Source organism: Brassica oleracea, chromosome C3 (genome assembly GCF_000695525.1).
Source record: "Brassica oleracea var. oleracea cultivar TO1000 chromosome C3, BOL, whole genome shotgun sequence".
NCBI lineage: Eukaryota > Viridiplantae > Streptophyta > Magnoliopsida > Brassicales > Brassicaceae > Brassica > Brassica oleracea.
This window is the reverse complement of record NC_027750.1, coordinates 9,608,072-9,620,196: the sequence shown is the minus strand read 5'-3', so window position 1 is coordinate 9,620,196 and position 12,125 is coordinate 9,608,072. Positions and strand designations below refer to the sequence as shown.

Here is a 12,125-nt window from a genome sequence, read left to right as displayed (position 1 = left end):
ATTGATCAAAAATTCTATAAGAATACTCATCTATCAACAAATATTCTTGTTATCCTAGTTTCTAAATCACAATCTCAAATCTACATTATTTTCTCTAAAAAAGTGACTACTTTCCAAAAATAGAGATTTTTAAAAGTTTATTTACAAAATACAACCTATTGATCAAAAATTCTAAAAGAATACTCATCTATCAACAAATATTCTTGTTATCCTAATTTCTAAATGACAATCCCAAATCTATATTATTTTCTCTAAAAATGTATTAACTTTCCAAAAATAATTTTTTTAAAAAGTTTATTTGCAAAATACAACCTATTGATTAAAATTTTTAAAAGAATACTCATCTATCAACAAATATTTTTGTTATCCTAGTTTGTAAATCATAATCTAAATTCTACACTTTTTTCACTAAAAAAAGTGATAACTTTTCAAAAATAGAAACTTTTAAAATATTATTAGAAAATACATCCTATTGATTAAAAAATCTAAAAGAATACTCATCTATCAACAAATATTATTTTTACCCTTGTTTCTAATCTCAATATCGAATCTACATTATTTTCTCTAAAAAGTGATAATTTTCCAAAAATAGAAACTTTTAAAATTTTATTTAAAAAATACAGCTTATTGATCAAAATTTCTAAAATAATACTCATCTTTTAAAAAATATTATTGTTATCCTAGTTTATAAATCACAATCTAAAATCTTAAATATTTCTCTAAAAAAGTGATAACTTTCCAAAAATAAAATAAAATTAAAACTTTATTTAAAAAAATACAACCCATTGATCATAAATTCTAAAAGAATACTCATCTATCAACAATTATTTTGTTATCTTAATTTCTAAAACACAATCCAAAATATAAAAAAGTGTTAACTTTCCTAAAATAGAAATTTTAAAATTTTATTTAAAAATACAACATATTGATCAAAAACTCTAAAAGAATACTCATCTATCAACAAATATTCTTATTATTCTAATTTCTAAATCATAATCCCAAATCTACACTGTTTTATCTAAAAAAGGGATAACTTTCCAAAAATAAAAAATTTAAAAAGTTTATTTAGAAAATACAACCTATTGATCAATAATTCTAAAAGAATACTCATCTATCAACAAATATTTTCTGTTATCCTAATTTCCTAATCACAATCCCAAATCTACATTATTTTCTTTAACAAATATTAACTTTCCAAAAATAGAATTTTTAAAATTATTTTTTCTAAAAAAGTATTAACTTTCCAAAAGTAAAAAATTTTAAAAGTTTATTTGCAAAATACAACCTATTGATAAAAAATTTTTTAAAGAATATTCATCTATCAACAAATATTTTTGTTATCCTGGTTTCTAAATCACAGATTTTTATTTTTAAAAAATAAATATTAAATGATATTTTGATGAGAGAAAAGAGAATTTTTTTAAGGTGGGGAGGGGTATATGGAGTTAATCTCCGGGAATTGAATATCCTATTTTCCAAGTAGTAATCTTTCATCTCGACTCTGGTCTCAATCTCCGGCGACGACAATGGCCTCAGCTTCCAAGAACCCTTTCTCCATGAAACCCCCAAGGCCTCCTTCTTCCCTCGCCGCCTCCACTACCCCCCTGGCCTCCACCTCAGCCGAGCCCCAAATTCGGATCCCTAACCCTAACCCTAGCTCAAACGCCTCGCCATCCACATCAAATTCACCGATCACGATGTCACCAGAGGACCAAACCCTCTCGCGATCCAGTCACCTCACGCGCCCGGAGCTTCTCCGGCGCAGATCGCACAACCTCAAGCAGCTCGCCAAGTGCTACAGAGACCATTACTGGGCGTTAATGGAGGATCTCAAGGCGCAGCACAGGGAGTACTACTGGAGATACGGCGTTAGCCCGTTCAAAGACGAACAGAATCAACCGAATAAGAGGCGGAGGATGGATGGTGGAGGAGGAGAAACTGGCGACGCCGTTGAAGGTAGTGGAGATAACGGAGCTAACAATGACGGCGTTAAGGTTGATGAGTATGCGAATAGTAACAGTGGGAGCTGTATGTATGGATGCAAAGCGAAAGCCATGCCTCTCACCAAGTACTGTCAGCTTCATATTCTCAAGGATAGCAAGCAGAAGCTCTACACTGGTTGCACAAACGTCATCAAAAGGTTCGTTTTTTTTTGCGTTTGAATGTGTTAGTTACATGTTACATCTAGGTTGAGATGTCGTAATGATGATGAAATGGAACTAGCTTGCAGTTTTGGTCTTGTAACGAACCAATAAACTGTTTCAGAAGGGATTGGTAGCATTGTTATAAAAGTGTAGGCTTTGTTTTGCGTTTGAAAACAATAGGTGCTAGAAATCGTGTTAATTACATGTTATAGTTAAGATGTTGTAATGATGATGAAATGGAACTAGCTTGCAGTTTTGGTCTTGTAATGAACCAATAAACTGTTTCGGAAGGGATTGGTAGACTTGTTAGCTTTGAACACAGAGATAGTGATTGTCGGTAACCATTCACAGATTCGTACTGCCTTGTTTTCTTGAACTTGGACCGATGTACTGCGTTATTCCCGGTGATAGTCATACTGTGAGTCTGTGATAGTAGTGAAACATTAACCAGGCTCCAGAACGATACACTAGCATTATCAGATTCAGTTTGTTGTTGCGTTGAATAGTGAGTTTGTTAAGTTCGCTTTGTTTTGCGTTTGAAAACAATAGGTGTTACAAGTTGTCCTAACACGGGTTAAGATGTTGTAATGGTGTTGAAATGAAACTATCATGCATTTTTTTCTTGTAATGAATAAAGAAACTGCTTCGTTTCCCAATTTGCAAAAGGTCTCAAAAGGGATTGGTAAAGTTGTTAGCTTGGACACTGAGGTACGATTGTCGGTAACCGTTCATAGATTCGGTACTTGCCTTGTTATCTTGACCTTGGATCGATATGCTGCGCTATTCCCGGTGAATAGTCATACTGTGATAGTAGTAAAACATTAACGAGGTTCCAGAATGATACACTATCATTATCAGATTCAGTTTATTACAACCTAGATCTTATATATGTTGTTGGTTCGTAATTAGCACATGATGATTGTTTTAGAAGTGCTCATGTAACACTGCGTTTTCTTTTGTGTTGTTACATTCAGAGCTCCTGCGGGCCCATTACTCTGTGGAAAACCTACACTTGCATCGACTGTACCTGCACTGTGTAATGTGCACTTCCAGAAATCGCAAAAGCTAGTTGCTAAAGCTTTGAAGGATGCTGGTCACAGTGTTTCTTCAGCAAGCAAGCCTCCCCCAAAGCTGCATGTCATAGTAGCTGCGTTTGTGCATCATATTCAAGCTAAAAGAAAAAATCCACGGAGTGAGGGTAAGCTTAAAAGTGAAGTCAAAGAAGAAAATATAAGCTGAGCCAAGGCGTTGGTGTTCCCAGAAGAAAGTTGTTGCTCTAAGTCATCCAGAAGTGAAAGGTGAGGAACTTAACCTACTCTATCATTCTAAGTGAGAAAGACACAGCTAAGTATAATTTGGCTGCTTTAACTTTACAGGCATGTCGTTACACACCTCCCCACTGTACATGAGCTTTATTAGTCACCTGTGTATTGTTGAATGGAGATTAGCCGCACCTGAAGCAATCTCTTAAACAAAGCATGGAAACAACCACTCCGCTGCCTGCCGGTCAAGCCTGATAATAGACACACAAAAGTTTAGTTAAGCCTTAGAAATCCTTTCTTTTTTGAGACCTTAATTTGGGCTTGTCAGCAGAAATCTAAAGATACAAATAGACTTGGATTCATGAATTATGAGTGGTGGTAAGGTGTCTGGTTGCTTAAAGCTTTTTTTTTGTCATTCATGCACGCGTCTTAAAGGGGGTGTTATGCGTTTGAATCTTGAAAGAATGCAAATTCGAATCTGAAACATTTTTAAGTAACTCTAGAATTGAGAATTCGTTCTTTATCGCTACTGAGCTATTAAGAGCCCAAGACAGGACAGGTTTTGTTGGAGTGTAAGAATAGTCTAAGAGTTAACGACAGGGTCTTAGACTAAGACTTTTAGTAGTTACTGAGGCGGCAGTTTCTAATATTTTCATTACTTTATAAGATGATAAAAGACCCCACCCATAAGCACACACATAACTTGGCTTCTGTTAATTTTATTTGTGCTTATGGTTTCTAATATCATCTATGTAAATGATCTAATTCGATTAGTTCTAAACACATGAAAATACGATGCCTCGTTGCACATGTCTCCTAGTCCCCCCATTAGGCCTATTGCCATATGTTTTCAATTTCCACAAGTAAATCGTAGAATGATCATAATTGCAAGTTTGCAACAAACAGAGAGAGTATTGAATTCGGAAAGTTGAGAAAATCAGACGGTTTAGGCGTTATCTGGTTTTCTAACAAAACCGAAAAAATTGAGCAGTTCAACCAGAAACCGTCTGGTTTTCTCAACTTTCCGAGTTCAATACTCTCTCTGTTTGTTGCAAACTTGCAATTATGATCATTCTACGGTTTACTTGTGGAAATTGAAAACATATGGCAATAGGCCTAATGGGGGGGGACTAGGAGACATGTGTCTAAGTAGAAATTGAAAACATATGGCAATAGGCCTAATGGGGGGACTAGGAGACATGTGCAACGAGGCATCGTATTTTCATGTGTTTAGAACTAATCGAATTAGATCATTTACATAGATGATATTAGAAACCATAAGCACAAATAAAATTAACAGAAGCCAAGTTATGTGTGTGCTTATGGGTGGGGTCTTTTATCATCTTATAAAGTAATGAAAATATTAGAAACTGCCGCCTCAGTAACTACTAAAAGTCTTAGTCTAAGACCCTGTCGTTAACTCTTAGACTATTCTTACACTCCAACAAAACCTGTCCTGTCTTGGGCTCTTAATAGCTCAGTAGCGATAAAGAACGAATTCTCAATTCTAGAGTTACTTAAAAATGTTTCAGATTCGAATTTGCATTCTTTCAAGATTCAAACGCATAACACCCCCTTTAAGACGCGTGCATGAATGACAAAAAAAAAGCTTTAAGCAACCAGACACCTTACCACCACTCATAATTCATGAATCCAAGTCTATTTGTATCTTTAGATTTCTGCTGACAAGCCCAAATTAAGGTCTCAAAAAAGAAAGGATTTCTAAGGCTTAACTAAACTTTTGTGTGTCTATTATCAGGCTTGACCGGCAGGCAGCGGAGTGGTTGTTTCCATGCTTTGTTTAAGAGATTGCTTCAGGTGCGGCTAATCTCCATTCAACAATACACAGGTGACTAATAAAGCTCATGTACAGTGGGGAGGTGTGTAACGACATGCCTGTAAAGTTAAAGCAGCCAAATTATACTTAGCTGTGTCTTTCTCACTTAGAATGATAGAGTAGGTTAAGTTCCTCACCTTTCACTTCTGGATGACTTAGAGCAACAACTTTCTTCTGGGAACACCAACGCCTTGGCTCAGCTTATATTTTCTTCTTTGACTTCACTTTTAAGCTTACCCTCACTCCGTGGATTTTTTCTTTTAGCTTGAATATGATGCACAAACGCAGCTACTATGACATGCAGCTTTGGGGGAGGCTTGCTTGCTGAAGAAACACTGTGACCAGCATCCTTCAAAGCTATATCATCTTTGCATATGGATTCAGTGATGAATACAGGTTCACTGTGTTGACTTTATTTTTCTTAGGTTTTTACACCCTCACTCTATCGCCTTTAAATGTTTTCTGTGTCTCTTCCGTAGTTTTGTATTCAAGAAAACGTCAAGATTCTACCAAAGACGATCCAGGTATTGATTCATCCAAACCTGATCGAGTTGTAGAAACCTTTTGCATAATAATATGTGGTTTCGTTTCTCTGATTGACTCATAGTCTTTACTTTCTTGTTTTTTGGTTTAATATGCAGTAAGATTTTGTCGTTGGTAGCTTCCTTCTTTGCTGCAGCGTACGTAACAAAATGGAAAGAGTTCTTTCCCCAAAGAAAACTAGAATATGCTCCTTCTTTCACCTCAAAGGTTGTAACTTGTGCAACGCCAGAGGTTCTTCAAGTTTATCTCGCGTGGAGACAACAGAACTGTAAGACACTCTGACCTCAGAAAAATTATTGATACTTGTTATTTCTGGGAGCTTATAGCAGCTTCTGTTTCTTCTTCGTTACAGGCCACGCCAAGAATCAGTATGAAACTTGTTTTTGGATGTTAGTTAAAAGTGGAAAGACCATAAGTGAAACACAAGAGGTTCTTAAGGTTTGTTGTTGCTGCTTTTCTGTGACAGACATCAATGTTCTTTGTCGTGGAATGTGTTTAGCATCATGACTATATGGTTCCACTACATTCTTCGCCTGGTTTTTTATTAGTTATTATGTTCCATTGTTTGATCACACTATTTGTCTATTTTCGTTGGTTACTGCAGGATACACAAAAGCAGCAGAAAAATGAGCTTCTCTTTCAGAAATTTGGTATCAATTACAAGACTCTTCCTGAATTGTTTCGCCAAGGATCATGTCTTTTCAAAACAAAGGTGATAGTTTATACTTTCTGTTACAAATTATATATACTGCGCTTTTATGCTTGTTTTTAATATGTGATGTGTTATTTAGGACAAGACCCTCCAGTTATAACTTGTAAGTTGATTCTCTATAAATGTTGGTAAGATCAGTATGTTGAACAATATAATTGGTGCACATGTACGCTTAGGTTTTTAATTTTAAATTATTTAAACTCTTGTAAAATATTTTCATGTGTAGGAGACTACTACTTTGATTTTTGTTGATGTAAGTAGCTGAAAATATATGTGTTATCCTTTGTATTGTGTGTTTTGTGAAAAGTGAGATCTTCGCTTTTCATTGCTTCTTGCTTGATCTTCATCATAAATTTAGCTTATACCTCAGACTTATTGTAGATTCCGAATATGAAATACTTTCATTTTACTTCATTTAGGTGGAAGAAACTGTAAAGCATGATGAGAACGGGAATCCTGTAAAAAGATTGAGGAGAAAGGCTGTTTTAGTACATTCAGAGAATATTGCTGCAAGAAGCTTTTGGAATGAGCACCCTTCCCTCTATAATGATCTTGGTTACTTCACGAAAGATATTGGCAGAAGTGAACCAGATTTTGTTAGGTCGTTTCAGTTTGAGAACAAACTGTTACCTTTAACTTGGGTTGTGGTTAGGATTGACGGCTGTCATTTTCACAGGTGATATATTGTTTACTTTGTTGTCTTATTTTCCTCAAAACCTTGTTAGACATTATATTGCATTGAAGCCTTAGACTAGTCAAGTCTATGTGCTCCCTAGGAACCAGCTATCTAATCAACTAACGTTCACTGTTGAAAATATAACTTATGGAGTTTGCTTGTATTTTTGGTAGATTTTCTGACGTTCATGAATTTGAGAAGCCAAATGATGAGAAAGCTCTGAAACTTATGAATTCATGTGCAGTGGCTGTTCTCGAGGAGTTTGAGGATATTCAATTTGCCTATGGTGTCAGTGATGAGTACAGGTTTTTTTTTCTGTACCTCTTTCATATCCGTTTTTTTTTTTTTTTTTTTACATATCTTAGGTATTGATTAAGCACATTATCGATTCCAGCTTTGTTTTGAAGAAAGAATCTGAGCTCTACAAAAGACAATCCAGGTTAAACTAACTTCTCTTTTCCGTACCATGTATCTATCTCCCTGATTCTCTTGGTTCTTAATTTCCTAATATTGTGTCGCAGTAAGATAGTATCTCCAATCGCATCCCTGTTTACATCCACATATGTGACAAAATGGGGAGAGTTCTTCCCTCAGAAAGTACTGAAGTATCCTCCATCCTTCGATGGACGAGCAGTATGCTATCCAACGTACAAGATTCTTTTGGATTATCTGGCTTGGCGACAAGTTGACTGTGAGTAATATAGTCTCTGAGAAATTATATAGCTCTTCTGAATGAAACCATATGATATGAGTAGTCTCGTGTTTTCTTTTCTGTTTGACAGGCCATATTAATAATCAGTATAATACATGTTTCTGGATGCTTGTCAAGTCCGGAAAAACCAAAACTCAATCCCAAGATTACTTAAAGGTAACTTTCTTATGGTGAAAAAACAACTTCATTTTCTCATGACTTGAAAATGGTTCTTATCATCTTGCTCTTTGTGAATGACTTCTCCAGGGAACACAAGCACGAGAGAAAAACGAGCTGCTTAGCAATCAATTTGGAATCGAGTACAATTCATTACCTCTAATCTTTCGAATGGGCTCCTCTGTATTCCGCTTAAAGGTTAGCATTTTCTGTAATCTTTGTTTGGAAAGAAGATATGTACAAATGGACTGGCTAAAGGACTTCATATCTTAGGAAGAACATTGAAGAGCTTTGTAGTTTGTTTACCTGTTAAATAGTTGTCAGAATATATTCATTTTCAGGAATCTGCTGCAGTGGAGAATGGAGTAGTCTCTGGGAAGAAACTGAGACTGGAGGGAGAAGTGGTGGTAGATCATTGCAACATCATCGAACGCTGTTTCTGGGAAGAACACCCACACATTCTTAGCTATTCATAAACACAGCTGCGTTTCACTTCACTTGTAAGACTAATTAGTTGCAACTACTTTTGAATATCATTTTTTCGCCAACAATGAAAGGCAATGCTGAATCAATTTAGTTACATGATAATACTTTTCAACTGTTTAGACTTTACAGAAGTACTTCGGTTTTGAATGTTAACAATAACATGTGCTTCAGTGGAAAAAAATTGATTGTATATATTAATTTCCATTGATAGTTACACATCATATTTTATAATTCAAAAGAGTTTTAGGTATAGAAATCTTAACAAGTACATTTAATTCCATATAAAAAAAATATCATCTCTTTTAAAGATGTTTATATAGAAATATTAGATTTATAATAACTCTCATATTAGTGTTATTGTGACAAGTTGAGATTCCATGAAATAATAATATCCTCAACCAAGGTCAGTCTAACATTAAGTCCTACAACATACTTCAAATAACATACAAACTAAGCATACCGTTGTTAAATCTTACCCTAAAAAAAAAAAGAGCAACATTGATTTGTTTCAGTTTGTCTTTTCGCACTAAATCAAGCAGAAATAGTTTTTCAATTTATGGCTTCACCTTGGTTTAGAACTAAGGACACAACTTGTGTCTTCTTCCCAAATCAGCTTCAACTTGATTGATTCACCTGTCTTTACACAGTTAGCTTTGAAGAAATCCTTCCATCCTCCTGCCATTCTTATTCTTTTACTTTCAGAACGCAGTTTTGTACACCACTTTACACCTTGTTTATCCACCAGACTCATTTTAGTTCCCACAGTGATGCCATGTAGATCTGTGAAGGGTTTGGGAAGAAACTGCAAAAAAAAAAAAAAAAAAAAAAAAAAAAAATCAAACTCAATAGAATGTAAAAAGACAATATTGGCTTTTGAGTGTTGAAACTAACCAGTACACGCTTTATGACATTGTAAGGTTTAAGAGTTAGTGTCACAAATCTGTTTAGGGATGGTGAAGATGAAGCATTCCATATTGATATACGCTTTTTCTCATCTTGGTTGCTCTCTTCATCGCTGTCAGATTCTGTGGAAAGAGACTCTATTTCATCATCAGCTTCTGAGCCCTCATTTTCTTTGGATTCTCTGTGGGAGGGAGACTTATGTAGAAGAACCAGTGTTCCACCTCTTTTGATGAGTTTGAAAGTGAAGGAATCTCCAGCCTTGAGTCCATTGGCACTAAAGAAACTTCTCCACCCTCGTGTGATGTAACTTCTTCCACATTGTCTTTGTTTTAAAGATAAAGTCCATGATCTGCCTTTTCCATTTATCAGAACAATATCTCCACATCTTGTCTCTAGACCATTTGCCCTCACAAAACTCCTTGGAAGATTCTGGAAAATTCATTACAGTTATACAACATGACTTTTTTTGATCAAACTAACAGATCCTACTAGTAAGTATAAAGAGTAGAATACCAGTGAGTCATAGCGTAGGGTCGAAGGCATGACATTGGCCAAGAAACAAGAGGGATCTGAAGAAGAAGAACACTCTGCTTCTCTTTTTGGATTATTCTTCTTAGAGTTAATCTTCCCTGAAAAAAAGAAGAAAATAATAAATCTAACATGCATATAGTCAAACTACTTCAACATGCAAAAAGTCAAACTACTTCAACATATAAGCTTTAAACTTAGAGCATGTTTATTGTAGGTCTTTTATGTTGAATCTTTTAGATCATGATTATTGGAAAGTTCTTAGAATGAGGTTCTTAGCGGAATATAAGAATCTGTTTCTTAAAACTCTTATTTAAGAACCGGTTCTTAGTTTTTTTAGTTAAAAGTTAAGAACAGATTATTATATTCCGCTAAAAACCCCACTTTAAGAATCCTCCAATAATCATGCTTTTAGCATAATATAAGATACAGTCTCTAAGCTTTTAACTAAAAAAGCTAAAACTGTATCTTATATTACCCTAAAAAACTCAACCTAGACATATAATAAACATGCTATTAGACTTTGTTAGTTCTCAGAACAAAATAACTCACCTATGCTGTTCTTGTCGTCTAAACACGAGTCATATTGAATCTCACAGCAACTTGGTCCAAATAGTGTCACGTGGAAAGTCATATCTTTCTCTTGTCTGAAAATGAGAATGTCACCGACTCGAAGATCGTGGGCAAGAGCGAACTCTTTCCAACCATCAGTGAGTCTCCGACCATCTTCTGTCTTCACTTCCCATGTTTTCTCCGACGCGGCGTCTGACCTAAGCTCCGTCGTAGTCTTCTGATCATTCCTTCCTTGTATATGCTTGGAGAAGAAGGCTACAGGAATTGTCTGAAGCAACATGCAAAATACAAAACCATCTCTCAATTGGTTTCTTAAAAAGAGACAAGACAGATATAGAGGAAGGGAGAGAGAGAGAGAGAGAGAGAGAGAGAGAGAGAGAGAGAGAGAGAGAGAGAGAGAGAACCAAGTGACTGTGGAAGCCGGGAAGAAGGGGCTGAAAGAAATGTCTCTTGGCCATTCTCAGAATCGTTAGTAAACTCCTGGAGAAAATGAATGTAATAATAACCCAACTTGCATATGACGTTTCATTGTCTTATTTATTGCAGATGAGCTTCTTCTTCTTTTCTGTTTGGTTGGTTTCTTTTTTCTTTTTGAGCAACGTTTGGTTGGTCAAAGACTTTAAAATCAAGCAGTGGATCTTCATTTATTGTAGAGCTTTTCTTTTCACTACCTCCTCTGTTCCCCCGAAAAAAATATTTTCTAGAATATTTATGCATATTAAAAATATAATAAATGTTTATAATTAAATTTATTATTTATGTTATTATACATTTTTCAATAAATATCAACTAATAGTATTTAACCAATTCAAATATTTTCAATTAATGTTTCTTAAAAGTATACAATTTTTAAACATTAACTACTAAAAATATCTTAAATTTTTAGAAAATTTATCATTTTAGAACAAAAAATAAATCTAGAAAATCTTACTTTCGAAAACGGAGGTAGTATTATTTTTGTCAACGCTTCTTCTTTTCAATATATTTATTGAAGGGTGAATTATGGACTAACCAAATTCTCAATAAGCCTTAAATATGGCACTACTAACTGGAAAATGAAGTCAATAAGCAGAAGCACTCTTTTTCGTGTTTTTACCCTCGAACTATAAACACAATAGTGTTATACTGTTTTGTCTAGTGCTATACTTTTTTTATATAGTATAAATACATAATAGTATACTATAAGATATATGATACTATATATTAATAGATGTTAAATGGAACCAATTTAGGCTGAGTAAATAAATGAAAGTTAAATGTATACTGTTTTGTCTAGCACATTCTACACTATTTTCACTGCTTTCTCTATTAAACGATGGAATACATTCAAACCTTGGTACCTACACACTTTACATTGCTTTCTTTCTTTATTTCTATTTTTTATTTTATTTTTGAAGGCTGTGATTAGTTAACATCCATGCGCAAGATAAATTATTTCTAACATTCACATTAAATTATTAATATGTTTTTACTTCTCCTTTTTTTTGTTATGATTTTACCATTTCTAACTTGCTACCCGATTTATACTCGTTAGTACTTGGTTTGAAAAATCAAGTGCTTGGCGTTAGGGCTGGGACGGATCCGGATATCCGG

General features: G+C 34.6%; 3 protein-coding genes across 3 annotated transcripts; 2 read left to right on the top strand and 1 right to left on the bottom strand.

Moving 5' to 3' along the window:
- Positions 1 to 1,443: 1,443 nt before the first annotated feature.
- LOC106334418 (INO80 complex subunit D) lies at positions 1,444 to 3,869 on the top strand. Its single transcript, XM_013772700.1, has 3 exons — positions 1,444 to 2,140; positions 3,119 to 3,442; positions 3,521 to 3,869. Exons 1-2 carry the CDS (start codon positions 1,527 to 1,529, stop codon positions 3,381 to 3,383), a joined length of 879 nt encoding a protein of 292 aa, XP_013628154.1. The 5' UTR covers positions 1,444 to 1,526; the 3' UTR covers positions 3,384 to 3,442; positions 3,521 to 3,869.
- A 718-nt stretch (positions 3,870 to 4,587) lies between these two features.
- On the top strand, positions 4,588 to 8,622 carry LOC106329833 (tRNA(His) guanylyltransferase 1-like). Its single transcript, XM_013768455.1, has 13 exons — positions 4,588 to 4,622; positions 5,574 to 5,639; positions 5,723 to 5,767; positions 5,885 to 6,054; positions 6,139 to 6,224; positions 6,391 to 6,498; positions 6,918 to 7,174; positions 7,348 to 7,479; positions 7,569 to 7,613; positions 7,696 to 7,865; positions 7,957 to 8,042; positions 8,133 to 8,240; positions 8,384 to 8,622. Exons 1-13 carry the CDS (start codon positions 4,588 to 4,590, stop codon positions 8,516 to 8,518), a joined length of 1,443 nt encoding a protein of 480 aa, XP_013623909.1. The 3' UTR covers positions 8,519 to 8,622.
- Positions 8,623 to 8,908: 286 nt separating this feature from the next.
- Positions 8,909 to 11,099, bottom strand: LOC106334417 (B3 domain-containing protein REM14-like). Its single transcript, XM_013772699.1, has 5 exons — positions 10,937 to 11,099; positions 10,512 to 10,800; positions 9,945 to 10,060; positions 9,420 to 9,860; positions 8,909 to 9,330 (listed from the first exon to the last, which is right to left on the bottom strand). The coding sequence occupies exons 1-5, from the start codon at positions 10,988 to 10,990 to the stop codon at positions 9,091 to 9,093; spliced, it is 1,140 nt and encodes a 379-aa protein (XP_013628153.1). The 5' UTR covers positions 10,991 to 11,099; the 3' UTR covers positions 8,909 to 9,090.
- Positions 11,100 to 12,125: the final 1,026 nt, after the last annotated feature.